The sequence below is a fragment of the Phyllostomus hastatus genome, unplaced genomic scaffold (genome assembly GCF_019186645.2).
Source record: "Phyllostomus hastatus isolate PE091 unplaced genomic scaffold, TTU_PhHast_1.1 phas_scaffold_55, whole genome shotgun sequence".
NCBI classification, from domain to species: Eukaryota; Metazoa; Chordata; class Mammalia; order Chiroptera; family Phyllostomidae; genus Phyllostomus; species Phyllostomus hastatus.
The window spans coordinates 13,818,791-13,843,648 of record NW_025334035.1 but is presented as its reverse complement, the minus strand read 5'-3'; the positions used below and the strand labels follow the sequence as shown (position 1 = coordinate 13,843,648).

Below are 24,858 nucleotides of genomic sequence, written 5' to 3'. Positions count from 1 at the left end.
TGGGGAACACAGAAAGCCTGGAAGGGCCAGAGCCATGAAGCCACAGCACAGGGCCTGACACCAGGCAGCACCTGGCCGAGGAGCAGTCTGGCTGGGAGCCATGTCCCGTGGCCGCGTAGGAGTTGCACCAGCTTTGTCCTGTGGCCCAGATTCTATTGTCTGCCACCATTCCTGAGGAGCCCTGGAGGCTTTGTCTCCTCTTAATAACAAGAGGGGGTCAGACTTGGTTTTGGCGGGAGAACACAGTGGCCACTGAGAACCCACTGCACTGCCAGCGACGAGAAGAGAGCCAGACAGGATGCAGTTGGGGCCCTGGGTTGAGCAGGAGACCAGGTTCTGCAGCTGGCCTGCTCCGCAGCCCTCCCAGACAGGTCTCTCCTGCTTTCTGGACCTTGGGGCACCTACCCCTTGGGGAATGAGGGCCTTGGCCCCTCCTGCTTTGCTGCTGTGAGAGGAGCTCTCTCTTTTCCTGGCACTCCCTTGGTAAAGGCATAATAGGGCACTTTCTTCCTCCCATGGCATGGCACGTGGGTGGCCAACAGTGTTGCTGGGAAACCTGGCCCTCCAGGGAAGTGGCCCCAAGCAGTGGGAAGCCCTATCTCAGGTCTGCTCCCTTTGTGTGTGTGGGGGCCACAGGCAGCTCACAGCCAGCTAGGCAGCTCGGCCCTGTGATTCAAGGACTTCCAGACTCTGAGGAGGCAGCTAGGAACAAGAGACGAGGTATCTGCAGGTCTGGGGAAGAATCCAGCCAGTCCCAGCCCATGACCTTCGGCAAGCCCCCTTTCCCTTCCAGAGAGCATTTCTTCACCAGTCGTCAGCCCACAGTGCCCACTCACCCGCAGCGCAGGTGGCTGAGAGTAAAAGTGCTCTCTGCAAGGAGGGGAGGACGGGCCAGCCCCGACACCGGCCTTCCTCAGGGCCGGCCGCACGGGCAGACGCACACGCCCTCAACCCCTGCCCATCTCTGGGCACAAAGACAACGGTCTCCGGGGCAGGGGTTCTCTTAAATTCAAGACAGAAGATACCAGGGGAGGGAGACAACAGTGGATTTAACACCCCATTCTTCCTGTGTGTATGTCACAGTTGAAAGAAATGAAAAGCAAAAACCAAACTCCCCCTCAAAAACAGACCCTCTAACAAAAAACAAAACAGAAAGAAAACAAAAAACAAAAGAACCCAAGCACACACACACAACTGAAATTGAAAAGTGACTGGGGAAACGTAAGCGTGTGTTGTGGAGCTAGCTGGAATCAGCTGCACCCCAGCTCCGCCTCACCATCAGCAGGCTAAGGGGCTGGGCTCACAGGGCTTCCGCTGGCCACAGGGGTGGGGGGAAGGCCAGCTGCGACGCTCCAGGGCTCCGGGGACTGCAGGAGCCACACCTGCCCTTGCCTCCCTCCTCCACCAACCCCTGGGGAAGCAGCCCCCTCAGGTTGTCCCCAGGCCAGTCCTTGCTACACCCCACCACTTGAAAGAGAAAAGTCGAGTCTCACCAGGTCCGTCCTGAGCCACACCTCAATGTCGTCCATGACAGAGGGCTGCGCAACGGGGATCTATGGAGGCGGCAAGCAGTGGGCCAGGCAGCCGCACAGCCAGGCGAGGGAAGACAGAACACCAAACAAAGTAAATCATCAAAAGCAACCCCCAAATGAAACCAAAACATACACAGAGCAAAAACAAAAATAAGAACAAAAACTATACTGGCACAGCAGGCGCGGGCAACACGAGGCAGCCACATGAAATGACGGGAGGAAGCGGTAAGGAGGCTGGTTCAGGGAAGCAGGACTAGCCAGTGGCAGGGAGGGAGGGGCAGCACACGCTCTTGAAATGGAGAACTTTTTGACTGTGGCGTCAGTCTGCACACCAGGCTGCAAAGCGCTGTTTAATCTCGGCAGTGCGCCACTCCTGCAGGCTGATTTCAAACTCACTGGCGATGGCAGTTGCAGGAGTGCTATCTGGTTGCTGTTGACCAAGTCCCTGGAGTCGGGGTGACTCAGGAGCCACCCCGAGGCTCCTGGGGAGGGGCCAAGCGCAGTCTGCCCAGAGCCGGGTTTCGGGTGGTCAGGTGGCTTTGCAGCCAGCCCTGGGAGCCCACTCAGGCTCTGTGTGCTCACGCAGAGTATTTCAGAATGTGTCCTGGTGCCCTCTGAGTAGGAGAGAGGCACCGGGGTCTGGGTGTGGCCCACACAAGGCAGCACATTTCACCATCGACAGAAACAAGAACAGAGGCTTCAAGGACAAAGGGAGGAACCTCGGGACTTTGGCCATCTTTGTGCCTCTTCAGGAGACTAAGGAAGTCTGAGTGCAATGGCTTCCTTAGCCTTGCCCCTTCTCTGGGGCTTTGGCAGTCAAAACTAAGTTCAACCTCGGCCTGGGGAGCGGTGGTCAGGGCAGACCCCAGCAAACAGAGATGCACCTCATTGGTGCCTGAGCACAGTCCACTCAGGGACACCAGCCCAGGGCCTTAGGGGCTGTATTCTAAAAATACATTTGGCTAGAATATTTCAGTTGTTGCAAGATATAATGTGATGAGAAGTAAGGGTAACCTTTAACCCTGTGGAAGTCACACGTTAATGACATGGTGGTCCCTAGCCTAGACAAATGAGCTGACTGACCTTACTTGAAGTGATCTGCCTTCCCAACTAGCCTGGGTTCGAGAAGTATCTCCAAGTGGCTCACTTACAAGCTCACAATTTCTAGAAAAATTGCCAGCACCGAGTCTAGAGCTGACTTTGCCCCGATGTCACAATCTGGGCTAAGAATGAAATAAGCAGTAAGAGGGCTATCTCTGAGTTTGCCGGATCTAAAAAGTAACATGACCTCAACGAAGGAGAACAAAGACTTCCTACCACCAGCCCTGCCCTGCTGTGACAGGCTACTCCTCGAGACAGACGCCTGCCACTGATGGGTCTGGGCGGGCAGGGGACAAGGGCAGTCCCCCCACGCACACTGAACAGGTGCCTGAGATGTGGCCGGTGCCTCACACACTCACTCGTTGAGGCTGAAGACCCGTCCCCCTGGAGAACGGCAGCAGCCTTCTGTGCTCAGGCCCAGCCGAGGCTGGCACGGGCAGTCCACACACACCTTCCTAGCCGCTCAAGGCTCCCTGCTTTCCTTTCATGTCTTTGACCTACTAAGGACTTAAGAATGTTGGAATGAAAAAACATCAAGGAGTTCCAACCACCCTGAAATGACTCCTAGGGACAAAGACCACGTGACTCTTATACTGGAGAGCACTTGTGCCCAGTGCAGCGACCGAGAGTGCTGACCACAGCCCCGCCTTCCCCACTGAAAGGAAGCAGCAGGGCCTGCGGGGAGCAGCTGACTGGCACGCTTCACGCTTGGGGCCGGACTCTGCCTTCACATGTCCCGGATAGGACATGCCAGTTCTTACACTGGATGCTTCTAGGTCAAAACATCAGGCCTCTGAAGGGACGCGTGCCATGCCAGGCTCCCAGAGCTGACATTCAGAAAGTCTGCCGCATCTCCAAAGAGAAAATAGCCAACAGCAGCTGCTGGGGGGCTGGCGGGGCTTTTTATCTCCTAGCTGTGGTCTGCCTGGGAGAATGAGGGGGCCACGGACAGGGCTGCCCAGGGTGCTGCGGAAGCTTGAAAAGAGACATTAAGGGGTCATGGGCCTTAAACCTTCAGATTTTGCTTCTGTTTTCTTTTTTTTGTTGTTACTGTTCAAAAATAAGTCCCTTGTGCCCAGGGATCATGCTTCAGATTTTCTCCTTTGAGGATTAATCTTGAGAAGCCACATGCTCAGAAAATAAACACTAACACTGGAGACACCTCACCCAACTAAGGCTGGATCTCAGGGACACTTTTCTCCCCTCCCCTAGACCTCCCCACACTCCGCTGTGTGCTTATGGAAAGGCATTCTGCAGGCAGGGCCCAGAGCGGGCTGGGCCTGCTGGGTCCTGAGCTCACTGGGATGGGGCCTGCCAAGTCCCTTCCCTCTGGAATTCTTTTCCACCCAGGAGCTCCAGAGGCTTGGCTTTCCCAAGAAGCCTCCAAGCCTTGAGCCTTGTGTAGAGAGGCAGAAAAGGGGTAGGGGCTTGGGCAATTCTTGGCCTCAGTTTCCTCATCTGTGAAACAGGACAATAGCTAGGTGGTATGCAGCATTAGCCATTCATGGTTCCAAGTCCCTTCATTTCCAGGGAGGCGTGTCTGTTTTTAAATTCAGAAACCCAGGGGTGGAGCTCTGTCCTGCCCACTCCTGCTCTAGACTCAGCTATTGGCTTTCATGGAGGAACATGTGGTCAGGAAGCAGTGCCCCAGCCATGGCTTTTAAAGACTGGAAAGACCCCGTGGGACCAGAGGTGGCAATTCACCGAGTCAGAATTGCTCTACCCGGCCGCAGTGCCAGGTCTCTGGAGAAGGTGGGTGCTGACTCGATCAGAGGCTCGAAGAAAAAGGATCTCAAAGTGGGAGAACCGGTCTGATGCCTACCAAGATGGTGAGAATTGCTGCAGACAAAACTCCCTGTGGGGAGCATTCTGAGATGGAATGGGTTTCGGATGAGGGTCCACGAGTGAGTCGCTGACTTGCATGGCCCTTCTAGGCTGTTAAGTGGACTCCTTCCATCCACAGTGAGCCAGGAGTTGAGGCTGAAGTACAATTACGGATGCTTAAATCAACCTTTTTAATAGACCATCAGTTGTAGAAAAAAACTTAAAAAAAAAAAAAAAAAGAAAGAAAGAAACCCAGGGATCCGAGGATGTCAGAAATCACTGGAATTGACTCCTTCCAGTTTTAAAGGTGCTTGGCCTCAGGGCACAAACCCTGCACCCAGGGGTGGGCTAACAGCAAAGTATGCAGAAAAGAAGGCAGGGGCTGACCGTGCTGGCTGGACACAACGCCTCAGCTATGGGACCCTCCTGCCCCTCGCCCCTCTACACCAAGACCATAAGGACTGCACCAGGGCGCAGTCCCTCCTCACAGTGCTGGAGCTCTCAGACAGACTGAACGGGACGGGTACACTGCTCCACCCACAGGGCCTAGAGGAACTGTGAGGGAGGGAGAGGATGCTCCAGGGCCCCGCAGGTGGAAGGGGACGCCTTCACTAGAGGAGAAGGCACTAACCTTGGCCACTGCCCCATGGCATCGGGCATGTCACTGGGCCTGTGAGGCCTCCATGTTCTCAGCCATCAAACGAGGACCAGCCCAGCTTATCCCTAAGAGACTATGGGCTCTGTCCTGCTGTGGTTTTAGCATCTTCTTGGGTCAATATCTGAGCTGAAGGCTGGTCCACGGGGTTTGAAGAAGAGTTAATTAGAGGAGGGAGACAGAAAGGGGAAAAGAGATATGAAGAAAGAAAAATAAAAGAAGCCACCCTCCACAAAGGCCAGGGACTCAAGCTAACTCCCTGTGAAGACAGGCGGGCAGGGCTGGCTCCGTGGAGGCACCAGTGAGGGGTGCCAGGCCCATCAGCCGAGACCAAAGAGAGACTGGCATGTAGGTGCCAGCGGCAGACAGGGACCATAGCTGTGGGCGAGCTCTCTGCTGTTGGCTGGTCCTCACTTGCCTGCAGGCAGAGCAGCTCTGCTTAGAGAGCAGGAGGGCCACCCGCCCAAAGGGAAGCAGTGCTACCACTGGCTTGGTTGCAGCCAGTGCTCCTTTTGACTTCACGCTGGTGGTGTCTGGGGTCCTCCAGGTCTGAGTAGGGAGCCCCCACACCTACCCTAAACCTAGGCTTTGGCAGCAGCGTCTTTTTACTAACCTACTTCTGTTCTTACTGCAACTTACAGGCATTCCCTTCCAGACAGTTTCCCGGGTGGACATAGCCCATGGGTGGGGGGGTGGCACTCCTCTCCAATAACAACCAGAAAGAGGCCAGAAAGCTGGAGGGCAGGGAGAGGTGCAGGAGAGCACACGCATCAGCAGTCTCTGGGGGGGCTGGTCAGGACGGTTCTCAGGGCTTTCTTCAACTGATGAGGAGCCTGCTGTTAACTTTGGTGCTGGAAGTCCCAGGAGAGCGAGGGTCTTTCTCCCATAGCCCTGAGCCCCAAGGAAACCTGGTTTCCAATGCAACAGCAGCCAGGTGTGCTCCTCCCAGAAAGTGAGAAACCCTCCCACGGGGCTCCCACTGCCGCCCCGCCATGAGGCAAGGTCTGTAAGCCCTTTGGTTTCTCTCATCAGTACAAAAAGTTTCCAAATAAAGAATCTGTACCTGCGCGGTTTGGGAAGACTCAGGGTTCTACACTATGGGAAATAAGGCAAAGCAAATTAATGTACATCATTTAAACAAAAAACACTGCAGCCAGGCGGGAAGCTGGGTTAGCTGTTAGTGGGACTTGTTTCTAGGGAGTCAGGAACTGCAGCTCTAGGAGGAGACAGGGTAGTCGGGGGGTGGCCTGTGTGGGCAGGGCAGGCACCACCCCCAGCTGCCAAGGCCACACTCAGGTAAATTTTTTTTTCAGGATTAACAGGCACGAGGACTCATGGCTGGATTCTACCAATTTGGACAAAGGAGCGGACACGGTCTCCAAGAGTCCTCCTGCTCTGTAGCCACCCACACATGTGGGCCAAAGCACCAGTCCATCCCTGAAGCAGCCAACAAGGAGCTCAGACAGCCCTGTCTCTAAGAGTGGCCGTGGGGTCTGGTGCAGAACAGAGCAAGGCGGGGCGTCCTGATGCTCCGGCATGTAGAGGGGGACAGGCCCCACCTGCACACGGCTGTGCAAATGTCACCAGCTCCAAGCCCCATGGTTCTGACAGCTCAGCAGGGCCCACTGCCTTGCATGCTGGCCCTGCCTGAACACCCTCTCCTGGCCACAGCCTGCCACAGTCCCGGAGGGGTCAGTGGTGCTTCTTCCCTGGGAAGGGACCAGTGTCTCCACAACTCCAACTGTACGCAGAGTTCTCTGATCTCACTGCTTTTCTCCTTTCCTCCTCTGCAGCGGGCCCTCCTACCCCGCCCCCACCGCTGTGGCAACCACACTCATATAGATCTTTGATCTCTATGTTAGGGTGATGGGGAGGGCTGTAGCTTCGCTGAGGGACCACAATCACTCCGAAGCCCAAAGCCTGGAGCAAGGTCACCCTCTCTCTAGGTACCAGCTCAGGGCCACATGACCAGATGAGGCAGGAAAGGCCCTCCCAGGCCTAAGTCCCCAAAAACTTTACTTCCTGAGTAGTGTGTTTATGATATTAAATTCTGTGGCTTTGTCTTTTTATTCTGTTCCTATCATGTATTTCTTTAAGTAGTCTCTATCCCTTTGGGGGACACAGTGGACATAGGTCACTGCTATCCTGCAGTAGAGTAGAGCCCATCAGCCTAGGACTGCCAAGTTCACAGGCTGCAAGGGCTTCACCAGCTGGTCAGGTGTTTTGAGTCTCTTCTCCAAGAAGTGAAAGCCACAGCACCCTCGCTCACCCTGGAACAGTGAGCACTGTGAGCCACCCTAACTCCTGCACACGTTGAGGCCCCAAGGCCCCAGGGCACAGCCCCAGGGCACAGCCTGTAGCAGACCAGAGCAGGTGTTTTCTGGGGCTGGAAGCCTGTGCCTTAAGGAGATTATGCAGAGATAGGAGAAAATTTGACACCCAGCCAGAAGAAGAGAATGGCCTTGTTCTGTCTGACTCACAAGGGCTTAGCAGGTAACACATGTTAAGCGCCGGGGGCGGGGGACAAGGGCTCTGCTCAGCTGGTGACCTCTCACCATTCCTTGGGTAATGAGCCAGCTGTCTATTGGCTCCAGGTCAGAGTCCCCACCTTTAATTCTCTTCTGGATGGAGGACAGAAAAGTCCCAGAAAGAAAAGTCACAGCAAGACCCATGATAAAGAGGCAATAGTGCACATCTCAGAAACAGAGAAGCCCCTGTTCACAGCCCATTGTCTGTCACATGAGGATGTGTGGCTCGACACCCCCCCCCCCAGCATGCCCCCCTCACCTACCTGGAAAACAGAAGTTTAGTAACCGAGAATCGCAACAGGGCCACATACACTCAGGCTCCCGCTCCCATGCACTGGGAAAACCCTCGCAAGGCCACAGAGCTTGCCCCGGGCAGCCTCTCCCCACATGGGCTCCCGGGGTGGGCAAAAGGCCAGCTTATCAAAGGACCAGCTTTTACAAAATAATTTCTACTTTTTTCTATCTTACATTTGCTTTTTCTTCCCTTTTCCCTCCTCAGTTACCCATGTGTTCTTTTTCCAAACTCTTAAACTCTGAATTTGGGTATATTACCTTTTTAAACAATTGTTTTTAATCCTTGCCCAAGGACATGTTTATTGATTTTAGAAAGAGACAGAAGGGGAGAGAGAGGGCGACAGAAAGAGGGGGAGAGAGAAACAGCAATCAGTTGCCTCCTGTATGTATCCCAACCGGGGACCAAACTTGCAATCAACTGACCTACCCAGCCAGAGCACCTTCTTTTTAAAATGACAGAAGTATTTAAAGTTAAAACGAATGAATTTGGTTGCACTGTGGAGGTGTGGCTATACAACACCCCCTAACTGTACTCTTAATTTCTCTCTTGACCCCGTTTCCATTTCCAGGCCAGCCTGTTTCAGTACATGGAACAGCATAACCTGAAGATGCATGTGAGTAAGTGTGAGTACACAGATACACAGACAGAGACACACAGACACAACAAAGACAGACACAGAGACTCACAGAGACCCACAGGGACACTGAGAGAGACACAGAGAGACACAGAGACAGACACAGATAAACAGAGACACACAGACACAACAGAGACAGACAGATATATACACACAGACACAGAGACCCACAGGCACACACAGACACACAGAGACACATGCAGGGGTACGCATGCACACACAAACAGGTGCGTGGACACAAAGACACACACACACAAAGACATGGTCACAGAGACAGACACAGGCACAAAGAGATACATACAGACACACACAGCCTACACAAACCCTGCTTGCCCGCACCGCCTCACTCAGCCATAAAAATGAAAAGCACCTGTCCACCATCATATGGAAAACATGCTGGAGTCATTAAGACCTTTGACAACGGAGACCGGCCAAGCCACACCCAGAGGGTGAAGGTGGGTAGCCAGTCCTGTCTCCTGGGCTCGGACCCAGGCGTGGACACTGACCATGGCAAAGGTGTGGTAGGACAGCACTGGCACGGACATGCAGGTCCTGGAGACTGAGTGAAGCAAACCGTGTCAGCCTGGTGGAGGGTGGGGCAGCTGGCCAGGTGGGGCCAGGCGGAGGGATGCCCTCATCTGGCAGGGTGCTGGTGGGCTCTCAGCCTGGCTCCCAAACGCCCTTCCTGGATTAGGTGGGAGGACATTCTAAGTAATGGGAGAACCAGAACCATGGCCAATGCACAAATTCTAGGATTCCCAGCCTCGGGTGGCACTGCCCACCCTTCTGTGGAAAGGCGGGGTACTGAGAGACCAAGGCCACTGGGCTGGCTCTCCTGTGCCCCCTGGTGGCCAGCGCACAGGGCTGCAGAGCCTTCCTATCAAGAAAGGAGGGCGAGGGGTCCCAGTCCTCCCTGGCACAAGCTTTCTCAAGGAGCACAGGTTGCAGCACTGCTGCCTCCTGGGCCCATGTGGACAGGGGCTGCTGCAGGCCGACCTCCCCATCCAGTGGACAGAGGACCACTGCCCTTTTCTAGTAGGGCTGGGCGGCCTTGAAATGAGTTCTAGTCCCCGCCCCTCCCACCCCTGCAAACAAGCATTAGTTCAAACACTGCCACACCCACTTCTTAGGCAAAAGGGGAGCAACTGCAGGAGAAGCATTGAAACACAAATCCTTTCCCCTGCGATGATCTGAAATCCTGCAGAAACCAGGGTGCATCTGGGTCTCTAACACCTCCCTCCACTTCCAAGTACCTCTGCCAGCAGCTGCGGTCTTCCTTCCAGACAAGCAACTTTCAGGGACACCTTCCTGGCCACCCCCAACTGCTCCTCCCATGCCTTTCACCCCAGCTTGCCAAACAAATGCTGACCATCAGCTCCCCTCTGATGAGGTGGGAAATGCTCCTCTTAGCCAGCTACCCGTGGTCAGCAGAGCCGTGGCTGGGTCCGTATTCCCCATCTTGATAAGGTCATTGTTTTGTGAGAGCACTGCCCACCCCAGAGCACTGAAGTATCTGAGAGGAAAGACCTAGTCTGGCTACAGGAGACCTGTGCCCTGAGAGCCCAGCACCACCACGAGAAGGAGAGTAGGATCCTGGGGTCAGACCTCCTAGGTGTGGACCTCTGCCTGCTGTCTGCTCGCTGGGAGCCTGTTTCCTTTCGGGTGTCATGGGAAAGCTGATCTGTGTGTCACCATGGGGTGGGTAGGGTGAGGACTTGATGTGGTTAACAATTTCTCATCCCAGTCTTCCCCAGCGTGTCCCACCCTCTATGTAAGCCAGCCGCTGTGATGTTATCCAGCCAACTTTATCAAACTGCCTGACTTCACCATCAGAGGCCTCCAGCCAGACAAACAGGGTTTCAGACCTACCACTTCGGAGATCTGTTTCCGACTGTCTAGGGCAGAGGCAAGTCCTCCAACAGCCTGGGGATCCTCGTAGGTAACCCTGGAGACGAAGCAGCACAAGCAGAGTCAGTCCTCCAGAGGCACAGTCCTTGGCATTTGGGCAGAGGCCAGGGCTCATCTGTTCGCCTCTCTGCCGCCAAAACCAGGAGGCCTGCCCGGGTCCCAGCACCAGCTCAGCTGCTTGTCTCCTCCGGGGCTGGAACGCCATGTGCCTCCACATTACTCTCATGGCAACATGACAGCGTCTCTAAAGCTCAGTGACAAGGTATCAGGGTGCCCTGAGACAGCTCAGAGTGAGGCGTGAGATCTTAGGCAAAGTGTTATTCCTTCCTGTTTAGAAGGCAGCAGCCTCAGTGGCATTTGACAAGGAAGGTCCGGGATTGGGGCCTGTCACTGATTCTGATGGTTGTCTTCCTTTGCTCCTTGCCCCCTTTTACCATATCCATTTCAAAAGCAACTTTTGCTCATCAAGGGTACATGGGGCCTTGGGTTTCTGGTCAACCTACTGATTCTGGAGCACAGGACTCAGAAAGCTGAATGCATCGATGCTGAGCCCCTGGGAAAGGTTGGGAAAAGCATTCCTAACCTGCCTACAGGCTGATCGGAAAGCTCCAAGCCTGTTCCAGGGCCTCCCTGACATGCAGGGATTGTCTACTTTGGAATAAATCCCTCAATTCTACATGGTTTGCCCTGGCCAGAGCTGCTATCAGGGAAGCTTCCACCCACACCCCTGGGTAGGAAAGCCTCACTGCTAGGACCCAGTTCAGTCCCTGCCTGGCTGTTATCTCCTGCTCCTGGCCCCTCCTTCAGATGAGGTTTCCGCAGCAGCGGCAGAAGCAGGGGGAGCAGCAGGGTGCTCTCCTGTGACCAACAGAAGAAACTCTACTACAACCGACCCCCAAGCAGGCAAGGCTGGCCTTCAGCCAACATTCATGTCAACTGCCAAGTCCTCAGAGCCGCCATTTCCAAGTTTTGTGCAGCCCCAGGCCTGATAAGCAGGCCTCTCTGTGCTGGCTGTGGCCAGGCCTGGATCAGGCCTCCCCTACCATCTTTTGAGAGCCACAGAAATGACCCCACATACGTCTTGCGTTGCTCGGCCAAGGAGTTCCCTCTTGTTTGGGCAAACATGTCAAAGCCATCATGAGGGTGACACTGCTGGAGTGAACTGAGGGTGCCACTGACGCTCTCGGTCCCCAAGTCTGTGGCAAAAAAACAAACAAGGGGAGGATGAGAATAGAATGAGAAACACATACTTCATGAAGGGTCCCAAAGTTAGGACGCCAGTCCAGCAGGTTAAAGTTCTAGGGGTAGCAGGTAAGGGGCAGAAAAGGGGACACTGTACATTCCTCAACACTCCCAGGCTACCACATACAGGAGGAGCCTTGGGTGAGGACCAGATGGAGAACCCCCACTGATTGCCCCCCCCGCAGCTCTGAAGTAGGGGAAGACCGTTATGAAAGATAAGGAGACTGCTGGCAGTCGGGGGTGGGGCCTGGGACCAGTGTCCCTCAGGTCCCTCAGAATGCCCGTATCAGGGGCTTCTTCCTCAACTCAATCACAGTGTCTGGGCCATTTAGTTACTTGTCAAATATTTCTCAGGTGCCCAGCATGTTCAGAACTAGAGCCTGAGTGGACCAGATTGAATTTGATGTGACCCTTGGCCTCAAGGAGTGCACAGAGTTGGCGGGAGACAGAAAACAGTGTACTTAGCTTGAGATATTGGAAAAGACTCCAAACTGACACAGAATGGGTCTCTAAGGACACATGGGACTATGCTTTGGGAAGAAGAGGTAAGGGGCAGGCAGGGACAGAGGCACAGCGCCTGGAAGTCCACGGTGTGTGGTGTGAGCAGGGGTCATGGGGGGAGGCTGGAAAGGCAGGTGTGAGGTGGCCAACACCAGGAAAAGGAGCTGATGGAAAAAACACTGGACCTTTTTAAAGAAGGGAGGCAGCATAATTCAATTTGAACTTTGGATGTTAAATCCGGTGGCCATATGCTGGATGGATGACAGGCAGAGAAACAGGGCACAGACAGGACATTTTCAAAAGCCAGAAATAAAAGCTCAATTCAACTGAAATTAAATGAAGGTATACAGACAAACCTTAAGCAATAAGAAAGGTAGGAGAAAGAATTTTGAGAGGGCCACGCTTGTTATTTCAATACCATAACCGGGCTGAACACTGGCATCACGCTGTGCACTTGCAGCACCTCGTCACAGACACTCTGAAACGGAGTGACTGTGGAAGGGCCGTGTTTCTGGTTTGCATTTCCAGACAGTGGAACACTGTGGGCTCATGCCAGGTCAAAGACAGCAAGCATCTCAGTGCCGTCATTTCCTGTTGCCAAGCCTGGGGCAGGCACCACGAGTCAATCATAGACTCCTCTTCCAAGCCCTGAAGAGAATTCAGCATCCTTCTTAGACCTGCATTCCAAGCAGCCAGTGAGCTGAAGCTTATTTGCCATCTTTGGCCTAGTTGATATTGAGAAGGAAATCACTTTGACCATAAGGAATATTCCAGATAAAACACAGCAGCCATCTATCTTTTAAAGGCAAACAACTTCCTGTTCCTTGGGACTCCCCAACCCCTGCTTTCCAACATCAGTTTAAACTTTAAAGTTTAGATAGAGAAATTATGAACTGAAGGTGGCACAATGGGCCAGGACTCAGGGAGAGACATTCCCATGGACTCCCCAAAAGGCTCTCTTCAGGCCTTCCAACCAAGAGAGGGAGAGGGGCCTCAGCCCAGCCTCCTGACCAGGAATTAGCCCACGAAGGAGGTCACTTATGCCCCTACAAGATACTCACCCAAGCCAGCAAGCTGGGATGAGAGGGAAGATGGGGGTGCCGTGCTCCCCACCATTGGGCTCACCACGGCTGGAGACCCCGGCCCCAGATCTATGAGGTTGTCTTCGGTCACTTCGTTCAGCACCTGTTGGAGTATTACATGGCAGTGGGCTCCAGAGCCTGTGTGTGCCGGTCTCCGAGAGCAAAGCCCGCAGGCATCATGTAGGGTCCAAGCACTGTACCAATATAGGAGCAAGGTGTGTCCCTCACCCTGACATCAGGGGTCCCCTGTGGGTCTGGGCTATTGGTGAGCCCTTCACCCACTCAGTGGATACAGGGCTGAGTCAGTCACCAGGACAGGGCAGGGCGTCGTTGCCACCTCTGCCCCGGGGATGTGCCTGCTAGCTCTTGCTCAGCGTCCCAGCAACCAGAGCTTGCTATTCAGTTAACCAAATATTTAAACCCAGTAGAAAAAACAGAGGTGCGATCAAACTGAGGCAGCTTCTGGGTTCCAGAGACCAGAAAATTCTGAAGGAATACTTACTCCATTACTGGCATTTGGAACCAATCGGCCAGACCTGTATCGCTCGAACCTACCGGGAAGGAAGCGCAGAATGAGGAAGGAGGGTGGAGGCACTGTGACATTCACAGATCCTGTGAGGAGCTTCTGGGGATGGAGGTTCCAGGAAAGGAGAACAACCAGGTCTGTTTTGGGGGCTGGGGGAACAGACCGGTGTACACACTTCACTGTGCCTTCTCCTGGGTGGGGCTCTCCCAAGGAGGACCGGCCACCCAGCCTTACCCATGGGCACCCTGATGTGAGGTAAGGAGGGTACCATTAGAAGCACCTCCAGCTGTCCCTCCCTCAGGCCCTGGCCCAGGTGTCCCTCTTGTCACTGGAGAGGGAGGTGGGCCAATCATTTATTTAGCTGGGGGCAAAATCAGGCACCAAGCCCTATTTCCCAGAAGGCAGGCACTTGGAAGAAGAAGGCAAGCACAGGCCTCTGGCCTGGTGAAAGGATTCCCAGGAGGGGCTGCCAGCAGGTCTCCAGGCCCAGCCCCCAGCCTGCTGGCTGCAGACTGACCAAGGATGGGACTTTGCTCGGAGTAGCTGCAGGGACCCTTATCTCTCTTATCCACATTATTTATATGCAGGGTGGGGGATGGAGAACAACTGTGAGGGTGTCTATGGGCTGCTGTCACATTTAAAAACTCCCAAATGCCAGAGGCAAAGAGGTAGCTAAGAGGTGTCCTGCAGCTGGACCCTGGAAAAACCCCTTCCCTGGGATCCACTGCTTCATGCTGGGCTCCCTCGTGCTGGGGACATGCCTGCAGGGCAGGGGGTCTCTGCAAGGAACAATCTGGCTAGGATGTGTGCACTGGCTGTGGTTTTAAGAGACTTATGTGGTTTTTCCCCAACCATGGTCTATATTATAGACCGAATGCAATTTCAGCTCCTTAACAGTTAAGGAGTAGTTACATTTATACAGTCCTAAAATTACATTCGGCCCTTTGAAGGCAACCTCAACGCTGATGTGGCCTCTGGTGAATATGAGTTTGACTCCTCTGTCTATAAGGAGGAGTATTAACACATCTAAAGGGTTTCTCATCCTAGAGTGCCTTTCCCATACCACTCAGCCAGGGCGGCACTGCAGGGCCACTGGCCTTAGGCTACAATTCCAAATTTGTGGTGACCCTGGGACTGGCCCACTTGATTGAAAATGCCCACATTAGCTCCTGTCATCCTATTCTAGAAAGGGCTAAGATGGGTCTAACAGGTTAAAAGTCAAGCCCATTTAGAGTGGAGAAATGGAAGCACATGGCAAGACCAAGAGGTTTTGGGCTGGGAGTCAAGGCACCTCAGATTTGTTCCTATTCTCTGGCTAGCACACCCCTAGGTGGCCCCACGTTCTTCCTGCAGAGGTTTCTTCACCTGCCAGGTGTACACAAGGCCACCCTTCCCTACTGCCACAGGTAAAACTGAGATAAAGCCCAGGGTTATGACAGCTACAGGAAAATCATCCTGTAAGATCCCAATGTAAATGAGTACCTAACATGCTGACCTTAACTGGCACCAGACTAGCATGCCCTGAGTCAGCAAGGGGCAGGACTCTGAGTCTCCAGGGGGCCTGGGGCTTAAACTTAGAAGGAAAAGGTTGTCCTGGTCAAGATACCTGCTGGGCTGACACTGGGTGATTCAGGTCAGGTGACCCCGGAAAGCCAGAGGTGGCCACCACAGGGAGGGATGGACATGAGCTTATGTTGCATCTCCCTCTGAACAGTGCATCTGAGTCAGATGCTGTGCACATTTTCTGGAGGGAGGCTTTGAAAGCGAAAAAAATGTACAAGTTTGTTACCTCAAACCCAGACATGATCTGGCTGAGGAAAGAGTTGAATGAATGTGTATTTCCCTCCGCAGTTGCGTGCCAGCACGCATGCCCTGCCTGCTGCTGAACACGCTACGTGCAGTAATGTCTGAAAAGGAAGGGGGAAAAAAACCTCTCTTTTTAAGGATGAAAAAACCTTTTTCCTTTAGTAGAGATTTTCTTCCCTTTAATCCTTTCCAAATGCAAAGGCTCTTCAAAGAAGTAGGTGCAGAAGCTCCAGGGCCTCCAGGTGCCCCCCCTACTCCAGGGGGTGGGCTGGTGAGAGAGGCAGAGTAGCCTGAGGCTCACAAAAGGGAGAGCCTCATTCTGCAGTCACCTTCCTACTGCTGTGCTCCTCGGAGCACAGGAGCATTTTCCCTGCCATCTGGGGACAAATTAGCATCTATGATGAGTATTTTCCAAACCTAATCTCGCTCTTACTTTTGTGTATGAAAGAAATCCCTCTGTCACAGTGATAACCCTTCCCAGGGGAAGAGGAGCCGGCCCCTACCTCTCATATCTAAGGAAGACGTTGTTGAGGTCGTCGTTGACGTGCAGCAGCTCCTCAGTGACCTCCTCGTTGGACACGCGGGAGATGAGCTCCACGATGCGCTGCTGCATGGCCCGGCAGGTCCTGTTCAGCTCCTAGGGGACACATACCTCTGGCCACCTGCTGGCTGTGCTTTTTGTCACATTCTATTTCTTTCAGGAAAATGTGTATTACTTCTTAAAAGTCACAGCAGAAGTATGTTCTTGTCCACAAAGGCAGGCGTGTGTGGGACATGGGGCAGCAGGCCTCCCTCACTGCCCACTCTGAACTCCAGGGGAGAGTAGCTCTTCCTCAGCTGACAGACAAACGTCCACACCTACAGACTGTCAGGTATCCTGAAGTACATGTTTATACAAAGCACTTTTAAAATATAAGGTATTATTCTTTGCAGCTTGCCTTTTCTCTTCAACAGAATATTCTGGACACCTTTGCCCATCACTTCATACAGACTGCCTCATCCGTGTGTGTGTGTGTGTGTGTGTGTGTGTGTGTGTTATAATGTACCGCAACATTCTTCTATTTTGGGGCATTTAGGTTGCAGTCTCTCTTTTTTGGCTGACTCATTTAATACAGCAGCAGACACCTGTATACATAAATGCTTATACATTTGCACCAGCACCTGCATGGGATGAGCTCCTAGCAGTGAGATATCTGGGGGAAAGGGTATGGTCATTTAGAAAATTGATTGGTAAAGGACCCTTCAAAAACCTGAAATCCATTTATTTACACTCCCAGCAGCAGCAGGATTATGCTTTAGGACACCATTAGGTATTCAGTACTGAAGGGTGATGAGCACCCCAGACTGGATCCTGCAGGTAAGGGCAAGACAGAAGCTTGACTGACCCGCCCCCCACAGCAGAAGTGGATCATGGTCTGCCAGACACAGGTCTGGATGCTACTTCTGCGGCCACTCTCCCATGGCTGCTCGGCCTGTGGGGGCTCCTTCCTGGGGAGTGGGGACAGCTGACCAAGTGGGGCAGCCCAGAATCACCCCAGTATAGCTGCATTTTTTAAGACACAAGGGATCTAGATTTAGGCAGCTGGGTATGAGAGCCTGGTGTTCACCCTAAAGCCATAATTGTTTCATTTGGAGATTCTCTGGCTTGCTGGGTCCTTGGGCTCCATCTCTCCGGTTATGGAAACACTGCCCTTCATCTCGGTTCTGCCCCGCTGCTAGTCCTCTGCACAACCAGAATGGAGCTGTTAGTCTTTCTTGGTCAACAGGGATGGCAAGCCCCATGCCTGGGCCTCCTGGGTTTTTCTTCAAACATTCTCACTCTTGGTTCTCCTATGATTATCATTATAAGGTTTGGAGAAGGCAGGGTCCTCCCTGGAAATAGAAAGCTTCTAGCAAATCACTGGATACTCATAACCCCTCTCTTCCTACCCCCCGACCTGGTACTTCAGATACTAGCTATACTCTGGCCAGGTCAGCCCAGCCCAGATGGGTGGTAACATGTCCCCCAGCAGTGGAGATGCAGAGGAAGGGGAGGTCAGAGCTGGGCTGGGGCAGGAGATAAGAGGATGAGGGCTTTGACTCCTAAGTGCCCTGAACCCTCGGTCTGCCCAACACCCAGCTCCCCATCGCAGTCCTGGCTTAGTTACCCATGTCAGCTCTCTGGGCCTGTTTCTCCATGGGCACAAGGGGGTAGAGAAATGGCAAACCTCTGCAGAGGGCCACTGAGGTGGCTTCATGGCATGGGGGTGGTAGCATCCCACCCTATGTCAGTCAGGATGGCTCTGCTTTTACCCATTCCAAACATTTTGGGTTCTCTGTAGTATTGTATTTGCGGAGAAATGGGTTTTAATACTGGACAGCATGTTTGGGAAATGGTGGATGGCCTCTGAGACCTCTGCTAGCCCTAACCCTGGAGGAGGAATGAGACCCTAGGGCACGGAATGCAGCAGCAATGTCATGGAGCGTGAGCCCGAGAAACATCTGCTTCAGCCTTATGTGTGCTGCCTTCGGTGGTAGGGGTGCAGGGGAAACAACCCTGACCCCACCAGCAGAGGGGCACCCAGAGCGCCGGTCTGGGGCTACTTGACTCAGGGACCTCTAGAGAGAGCTCTGCAGAGAGGAAGCTTTACCATCTCCATGCTTTAACCTGGTAAGTTATTGTCTTAAAATATAATTAAACAAGAAGGAAAAAGACAAAGAGATCAGAGGTGAGAAGAGGACCACAACGTTAAGATTTCTGCCACCATGAACACCAGCTAGCAGCATGCCCGGCCTTCCCAGGGCCACCCACAGCCAGACCATGGCAGGCACAGCTGGTGGGCTTTCCTCTGCCCTGCCCCCACCTCCACACCTCCAGACAGTGACTCTCCCCCACCAGAGGATGCTGAGAGCTAACTGCTGGCCCAGGTGGCCCTTCCCACTGGGCAGCAGCTGGGACGGGAAGCTCATTAATGCTGACGATTTCAGTGTTGGCCTCCTGTGTCTGGTTCTCAATGGAGAGGGAGAACAGCTCGTTCCTTTGCCTGTGCAAAAGCCCTTTGTCTATCAGCACATCTTATTAAAATCTCCTCTTTTCTAATAACTAGCTCCCAATGCCTTTATCTCTTCTTCCAGGTACACTCACATCCCCACCTCATAAAACAACCTGTGAACCATCATGATGGGCATCCTCTGAACCTTCTCCACGTTCTAAGGAGCATGGAATAAGGTCCTGAAGGTCTGCTTCCTAGAGCTGCAAAGGAGGAGCGGGAGAGGAAAAACTCTCTGTTGAAGAGAAAGGGGAAACAATGAAACCAAATGTGGAGAATAAACTAGATTTCTCTAGAGAAATAAAATGGCCTGGACTTCCAGTCTTTAGTTGAAATGAGATACAAGAAGAAAGCAGCAAGAAGGGGAGATACCTTCCAATTGCTATTTGAAGAAACAACATGCAGGAAGGTTTCTTCTTTTCTTATCTGATGGGTGGTCATAGAGGCATACCAAGTTTTGGCATCACTGAATTAATTGAAAGTTATTATTAATTAAAAACAAAGTTCAAGAAGCTACTTTGAAAGAGACAGGAGGTACCAAATGACAGCATGGGGATCATTAGACTCCAGAAGGTTCGACTCACAGGCTGCAGCTGAGGGTGTGAAGTTCAGCAGACCTGGATGCAGAATCTCCTATTGTAGGCCCATCCCCACTCGGCCATGTACAGGATGGGGCAGACGCAGCTCAGCAGCCATATGAGAGAGAGATGCAGGGTTTTCAGTGGATGTCTCCTGCTGAGAACTGCCTGGTTACCTACAAGATGGGCTGCCCACAGCCACATCTGTGCCACACAGCAACTGGGCTGTGGGCAGTCTTCAAATGTTTAAGGACCTACCATGTGAAAGAGAAATTTGTTTTCTACTGTTGTTCAAGAAGGCAGACCAGGGCAGCAGTTACAGGGAGACGTGCTGGATATAATTACAGCAGCTCCGACTTGCAGAGGACTTGCCTGTGTCCGGCCCTGAGCTAGCACTGGAAATAGACAGTTTCCTGTCTTCCTCCCTGGTGGTGCTGATTACTCTGACCTCCTAGGGGTAGGGGACTTGCTGGTATTGTCCACAAATGGTTGGACCTAGACACGAACCATGGACTCCTTGGCCCTTGCTTTTCTTGCACTGCTGTGCTGCCTTCCAAAGTCCAGCCAACAGGTGTGTTTGGAAATAACGTGCTTCCTTCCACAGGCTGACCTGAACAGCTTGTTGCTGAGGATGTTAAGGAAAATGAGGCAGGCAAACTGCTGTCGGGGGAATCACAGCACAGTGTAGAGCCGGACCAGCTGCCTGCAAGGTCTCTCCCAACTTGGAGCAAAGGGCTCCACACGCTGAGAGGGGCTGCTGGCTCCCATCTCACTTTCCCCTGGAGCTCCAGCTAAGCTAACACAGTATAGTGGAGAAGCCTCAGCCTCCCTCAACCACAAGTTACCCCCCAAAGTCCTTAGGCAAACTGCTCTTCCCAGAAAGCTTCTCCGTGGCTCTGCAGGGCTGTGGCAAGGCTGCACCTGAAAGTGCTTTGTGACTTGCAGGAAACAATGGGGACATGACCCACCCATAACTGTGGTTGGTCACACCAGTGCATCCCGGGGCTGACACCTACAATTTCCTCTCTTCCCATTTCCTCCACCTCCCACCCAGCAATTTACACTCAAGACAGGAGCAGCTTTTGTTGGTATGAACAATTGGGTTGGTGACAAAAGTGTTTATTTCCGTGGCCCTGGCCAGCACTGTGAGCTCTCTAGACAGCTTCTACTCTGAGCAGTCTGGCTGCCCTCCAACTCGACTGAGGGGTCCTTGGGGCACATTCTGATCCTGTCACTTTCCAAGCGACTGTGCCATTTTCCCATGCGGAAGGCTCACTGTTCAGTCTGGCCTCAACACTTGGAGACCCTGCCCAGCTGCCCTCTGACTGATGGGGGAGAAAGAAGAGGAGACAACAGAAATGACTGAGAGTGAGGCCGGCAGCCAGGGAAGCGTGTGTTCACACAGAGCTGCCTGGCTCCTGAATCTTCCAGGCTGAAAGGACAGCCTCCCGCTGGTCCCCAGCACTGTTCTTTCCTGCTTGATTTATAAGACAGCAGTGTGGGCTGGTAGGCTCAGAGTTGGAACAAAACAGAGGGAAGGAAAACGTCATGGGAAGCAACCTATTTTTGAAAACTGTGAGCTGACGCCCAGAGATTAGGTTCTGTTTGTCTTGGCTGATGCGTTTGTTTTAAAACACACACACACACTCTGACGTGCACACACAGAGCACCCTTGCTGTCTGGGTCTGCCCTGGCTGTCTGGAAGCACGCTGGCTTTGTTCAGCCTCTCTCTGCTGCCAGAAGCTCTGTCCTGTCCACTGTGAGCCCCTTGTCAGCAGGAATTCTCATGCTGACAAAGCACAGAGCTGCTTTGAGAAGCCCTCTCGGTTTCTATGCTGTTTTCAGATTCATCTCAGATCCCAGTACCTCAGGTAACACCCAGAAGAACCCCCACTGCAGGCTAGGAGTGGAGGCTGAGAACACACTGACAGGATGCTGGGTCCCATGAAGTGTGGCATGTGGACAGCTGGACCTGCTCAGCTGAGGCAAGCCTGGTGTACTGCTGGAATCAGGGTGAGGTTTGGGAACCAGGGTGGGGCTGGCAGCCGGTGTGCACCCTGGCTCCAAGAGCAGCCCAATTACACAGTGCCGTGGAGATGAGCTGTTCTCCTATCTCCCACACTAAGCTGTGAGTTCCTCCAGAGCAGGGATCTCAGCCAGTGTACCTGTGGGCCTCCAGGGCTTTGCTCTGTGTTAGGCCCAGAACAGGCTTCCACCCATCCTCTCGCCTCAGGAGCCGATGGCTTCAGAGGATAGAGGGGGCATGACACAAAACAGCTCAAGACCAGGAGCAGCCACTCAGCAGTGTGTGTGCCTAAAGGACAGGGCCATCAGAGTCGAGCCTTCCCAGGCAGCAAGTATGTGCCAACAGCAGGGTGGGAGGTGTGGCCCAGAGGGGCTGGGGCTGACAGCCCCGAGTGCAGGCAAGAATAGCAACGGAAGGCAAGCCCTGAGGACTCCTGCCAGTGCGCCAGGCCAGTCTGGCTCCTGATTTGTTTACTCAAGTATCTTGCCTCCCACTGAAAAGATCTGGCACTTGGGAGTGCAGAGAATCCTTTCTTCATCCCCTGCCGAGGTCACTGCTTCTAAGGGAAGAGCTGCTGGTACTCTCTACAAAGGCCACAGACCTCTGGGATGGGTGTGGTGGAGATCTGGCCGCTGGTGTGGGGCTGGCTGGCCTGGGAAGCAGGCTCTAATCTGAGTGCATCCCCACAGGCCAGCCTTGCTCCTGGACTCTTTACTGCCATGCTTCTGGACCTGCACTGTGTCCAATTAGCAAGAGAGCCCCGGGAGCTCCTATATGAGCAGCCTTGGCCTGGGAATCCTCTGTGTTTGGGAATAGAAAAAGAGCTTCAGCTTCATCTCAGTCTCAGAGTAGCTGGTTCCCATGTACAGGAGAGGTTGGAGTCCCATTGCAAATGTGCACGGCATTCAATGGTGTTGAGGGAGCAAAGTAATGTACAGAATCATATGTATAGTATCAGAGCATCTCAATTACATTTGGATAAACAGAAAAAAAATCTGAAAGAAAATACCTCAAAGCATCAACCGTGGTAATTTGTGGATGCTGGCATTAAAGAAAATTATCATTTTCTCCTTTGAACTTCCTTTTCTTTAGATGGGCATCTATTCTGCAACTGGCATTTTGTAATCAGGAAAAAATATTATTAAGGAAAATAAAACAAGAGAGAGCCTGGCACCAGCCTCTGGCTGTTTCTGCCGGTGCAAGGCTGGGCCCAGCCTACCCAGTCTCGGTCCCTCCCACTCTGCTGCCTCCCGGGGCCCAGGGCTCCCACAGGGTGAGGCCTCTTACCTGGAGCAACTCCAAATCGGACGAGTCTTCCTGCCCAGGCACCATTTCCGTTAGCATCTCAGACATAACTTTCGTGTTTCCACGGACAATGTCCAGTTCACTCCTCAGCCTGGCGATCTGTCAGGGCCAGGAAGAGGAAAGCAAGAAAGAAAGGTCAGTCACCTGTTCCTGCCTGGTGACAGGTCCATGCACAATGACACCTAGGTCATACTGCTGAATGAGTGCAGCAGCGAAGCCTTCTCATTTCCCTCTGGTCTGCATGTAAGGAGGTTGGCAGCTCCTACAGGATGCTGATGGGGGAAGTGAGGCCCCCGAGAGCACAGGGACTCTGCCTAGGACACTGAGGCAGCACTGTGCAGGCACAGCATGCTGGGTGCAAAGCGAACTGAGCTGGTCTACAGTCTCAGCTCTCCCATCACAGGACCTTGAGGAGGGAATTACTCTCACAGGCTCTGCCTCTGCTCTTTCAAGTGAAGGTTGGAATGTGTGATCCCTCAGTCCCCTTCAGAATTGGGATCCTTGCTGAGGAACCGAAGAGTTATAGGCTCCAGCTCCTAGCAGTTTTTAATCTAACTGCTATGGTCTTCTGAGAGGCTGGCCAGTGTTAACCACACTTTCCTGGTGTGGCAAGAGTGAGGGAGAGGGACTGGGAGAAGACTACAGGGAGACCCACTCCTCCTAGATTCCCTACCAAAGGATAACACAACCCCTGAAAGCTTCCCAACTTGCCCACCCAACAGAGCTCCCCAAAGCCTGGGCCTGGGCCGTCTCTCCTGCAGCAGGAACACAATAAGAATAAGCCTTACACTCTCTGGACCTCAGTTTCTTCACCTTAGAAAGGCGATGATAATACCCATTATCTCACAGGGCTGCTGTGAGTAACTGACGTGAGAATATCCACACAGAGTTGGCACGCACATGCCAAACACTGCTGCAGCATCCAAACAGTGGGGTTTTGCTATCGCTTTAACTGCATGTGACCCTCGTCCACAGTGAAGCCTTCCCGGATTCTCCCAGCCCTCCCTGAGGTGCCGAGCACTCCTCCCTCCTCTGGCAGGCCTTTCTGGTCAACAGGATGACAGGCTCCCCTCTGCCTCTGGCTTTCCTGAAGGGTGGGGGCCCACGTCTTGCTGAGGAGAGGTTTGTGGCCAAGGAAGCCCCGCACTGCGGCGATGAGAAACCTGGTGGCTCCGCAGCTGGCTCCCTGCCTGCCTCTGCCTCCTTCCCCCAGGGCAGTCAGTACTCACACCCTCTCGTCCACCCCCAACACTTCACATCACCTGCTCTGGCTGTGGGGAGAACTCCTCCTGAGCTCCCATGCACTGAATGCAAGTCAGCGGAGGGGCACAGTGGCCACCCTGTTTGCAACATGTTCATCTTCACTCTGGGGAGAGGGTGGCCCAGTTCTGCTCAGGGGAACAGAGCCTGGAGCCAGAGGCCTTCTTTCCTACAACTCCCTTTGGGGCCAGGTCTCAGGCCCTGCAGCGCAGCGAGGCCCAGTTTATGTGATCCCCATGTACACACGCTGGGCCTCCCTGTCTCTCCTCAGCAGTGCACATAGCACTTGGGTGTGCATTTCCCTCAACTGCCCCTCAAGAGGCTAAGACTGTTCAGTACCACAGGGGTGGCAGGGGCGAAGGCTGACTGCAGGGAGCAGCAGCTCCTCCTCTGCTTGCCACGTCTTTCCTTGGCCTAGGGGTGAGGGAAGGACGGTGGGCCCTGGCACAGCCCTTCCCCTAGCCCGTCAGAATTGCATGTCCTGGTAATTAGATGAGGCTGCTAGTAGTGACATTGTCAGAGGTACTAAATAAGGATTTAAAAAGTATAAACATTGTATAGTTTTTTTCCAAGTCTGACCCATCCTCAAATTTTAACTAACGGAAATTCTAGAGACTCACCCAAAGACCAGGCTTCACATCCCATCTAAAAAAGGCCAGTCTGGGGTTAAAGGGCAGCAGCTTCTCAGGAAGGCACTCAAAAAGGCAGGCGCATGGGACAAAGGCAGGAAGGGCACTTCCTGAAGGCCTCCGGGTCCCACCTCAGCCTCCACAGACAAGCAGGGCCTTGCCAAGGGCCTTGCTGATGTCTGGCCTTCCTCACGGGATAAGTCTTATCCTCTCTGAACTCTATTCCTGTGCTCTTGGCCTCACCTGCTGCCCCAGTTTCCTCCCCACCCCCCATCCTCCAAACCACCCCCTGCTGCTATAGCGCCACACTCTGTGCCCCCTGCCAATACACCTCACCAAACAAGGCCCTGCTCCAACTTCCAGACCTTCAGCAGTCCCGTGCCATGGGCTGCCTGCC

At 53.4% G+C, this 24,858-nt stretch overlaps 1 protein-coding gene across 10 annotated transcripts in view; it reads right to left on the bottom strand.

Annotated features, from left to right (window-relative positions):
* TOM1L2 (target of myb1 like 2 membrane trafficking protein) overlaps positions 1-24,858 on the bottom strand; it is a 120,099-nt gene that overhangs the window by 5,354 nt on the left and 89,887 nt on the right. For 4 of the 10 annotated variants that reach the window (XM_045824012.1, XM_045824016.1, XM_045824017.1 and 1 more), the window contains 6 exons: positions 22,555-22,671; positions 16,138-16,271; positions 13,805-13,853; positions 13,282-13,405; positions 11,556-11,673; positions 10,439-10,514 (listed from right to left, as the gene is read on the bottom strand). In XM_045824012.1, the coding sequence (XP_045679968.1) occupies positions 10,439-10,514; positions 11,556-11,673; positions 13,282-13,405; positions 13,805-13,853; positions 16,138-16,271; positions 22,555-22,671 (618 nt within the window). Of the gene's footprint in view, positions 1-1,493; positions 1,554-7,667; positions 7,734-10,438; positions 10,515-11,555; positions 11,674-13,281; positions 13,406-13,804; positions 13,854-16,137; positions 16,272-22,554; positions 22,672-24,858 lie in introns of all 10 variants that reach the window. The other 6 variants (XM_045824007.1, XM_045824013.1, XM_045824015.1 and 3 more) reach the window with 2 other exon arrangements.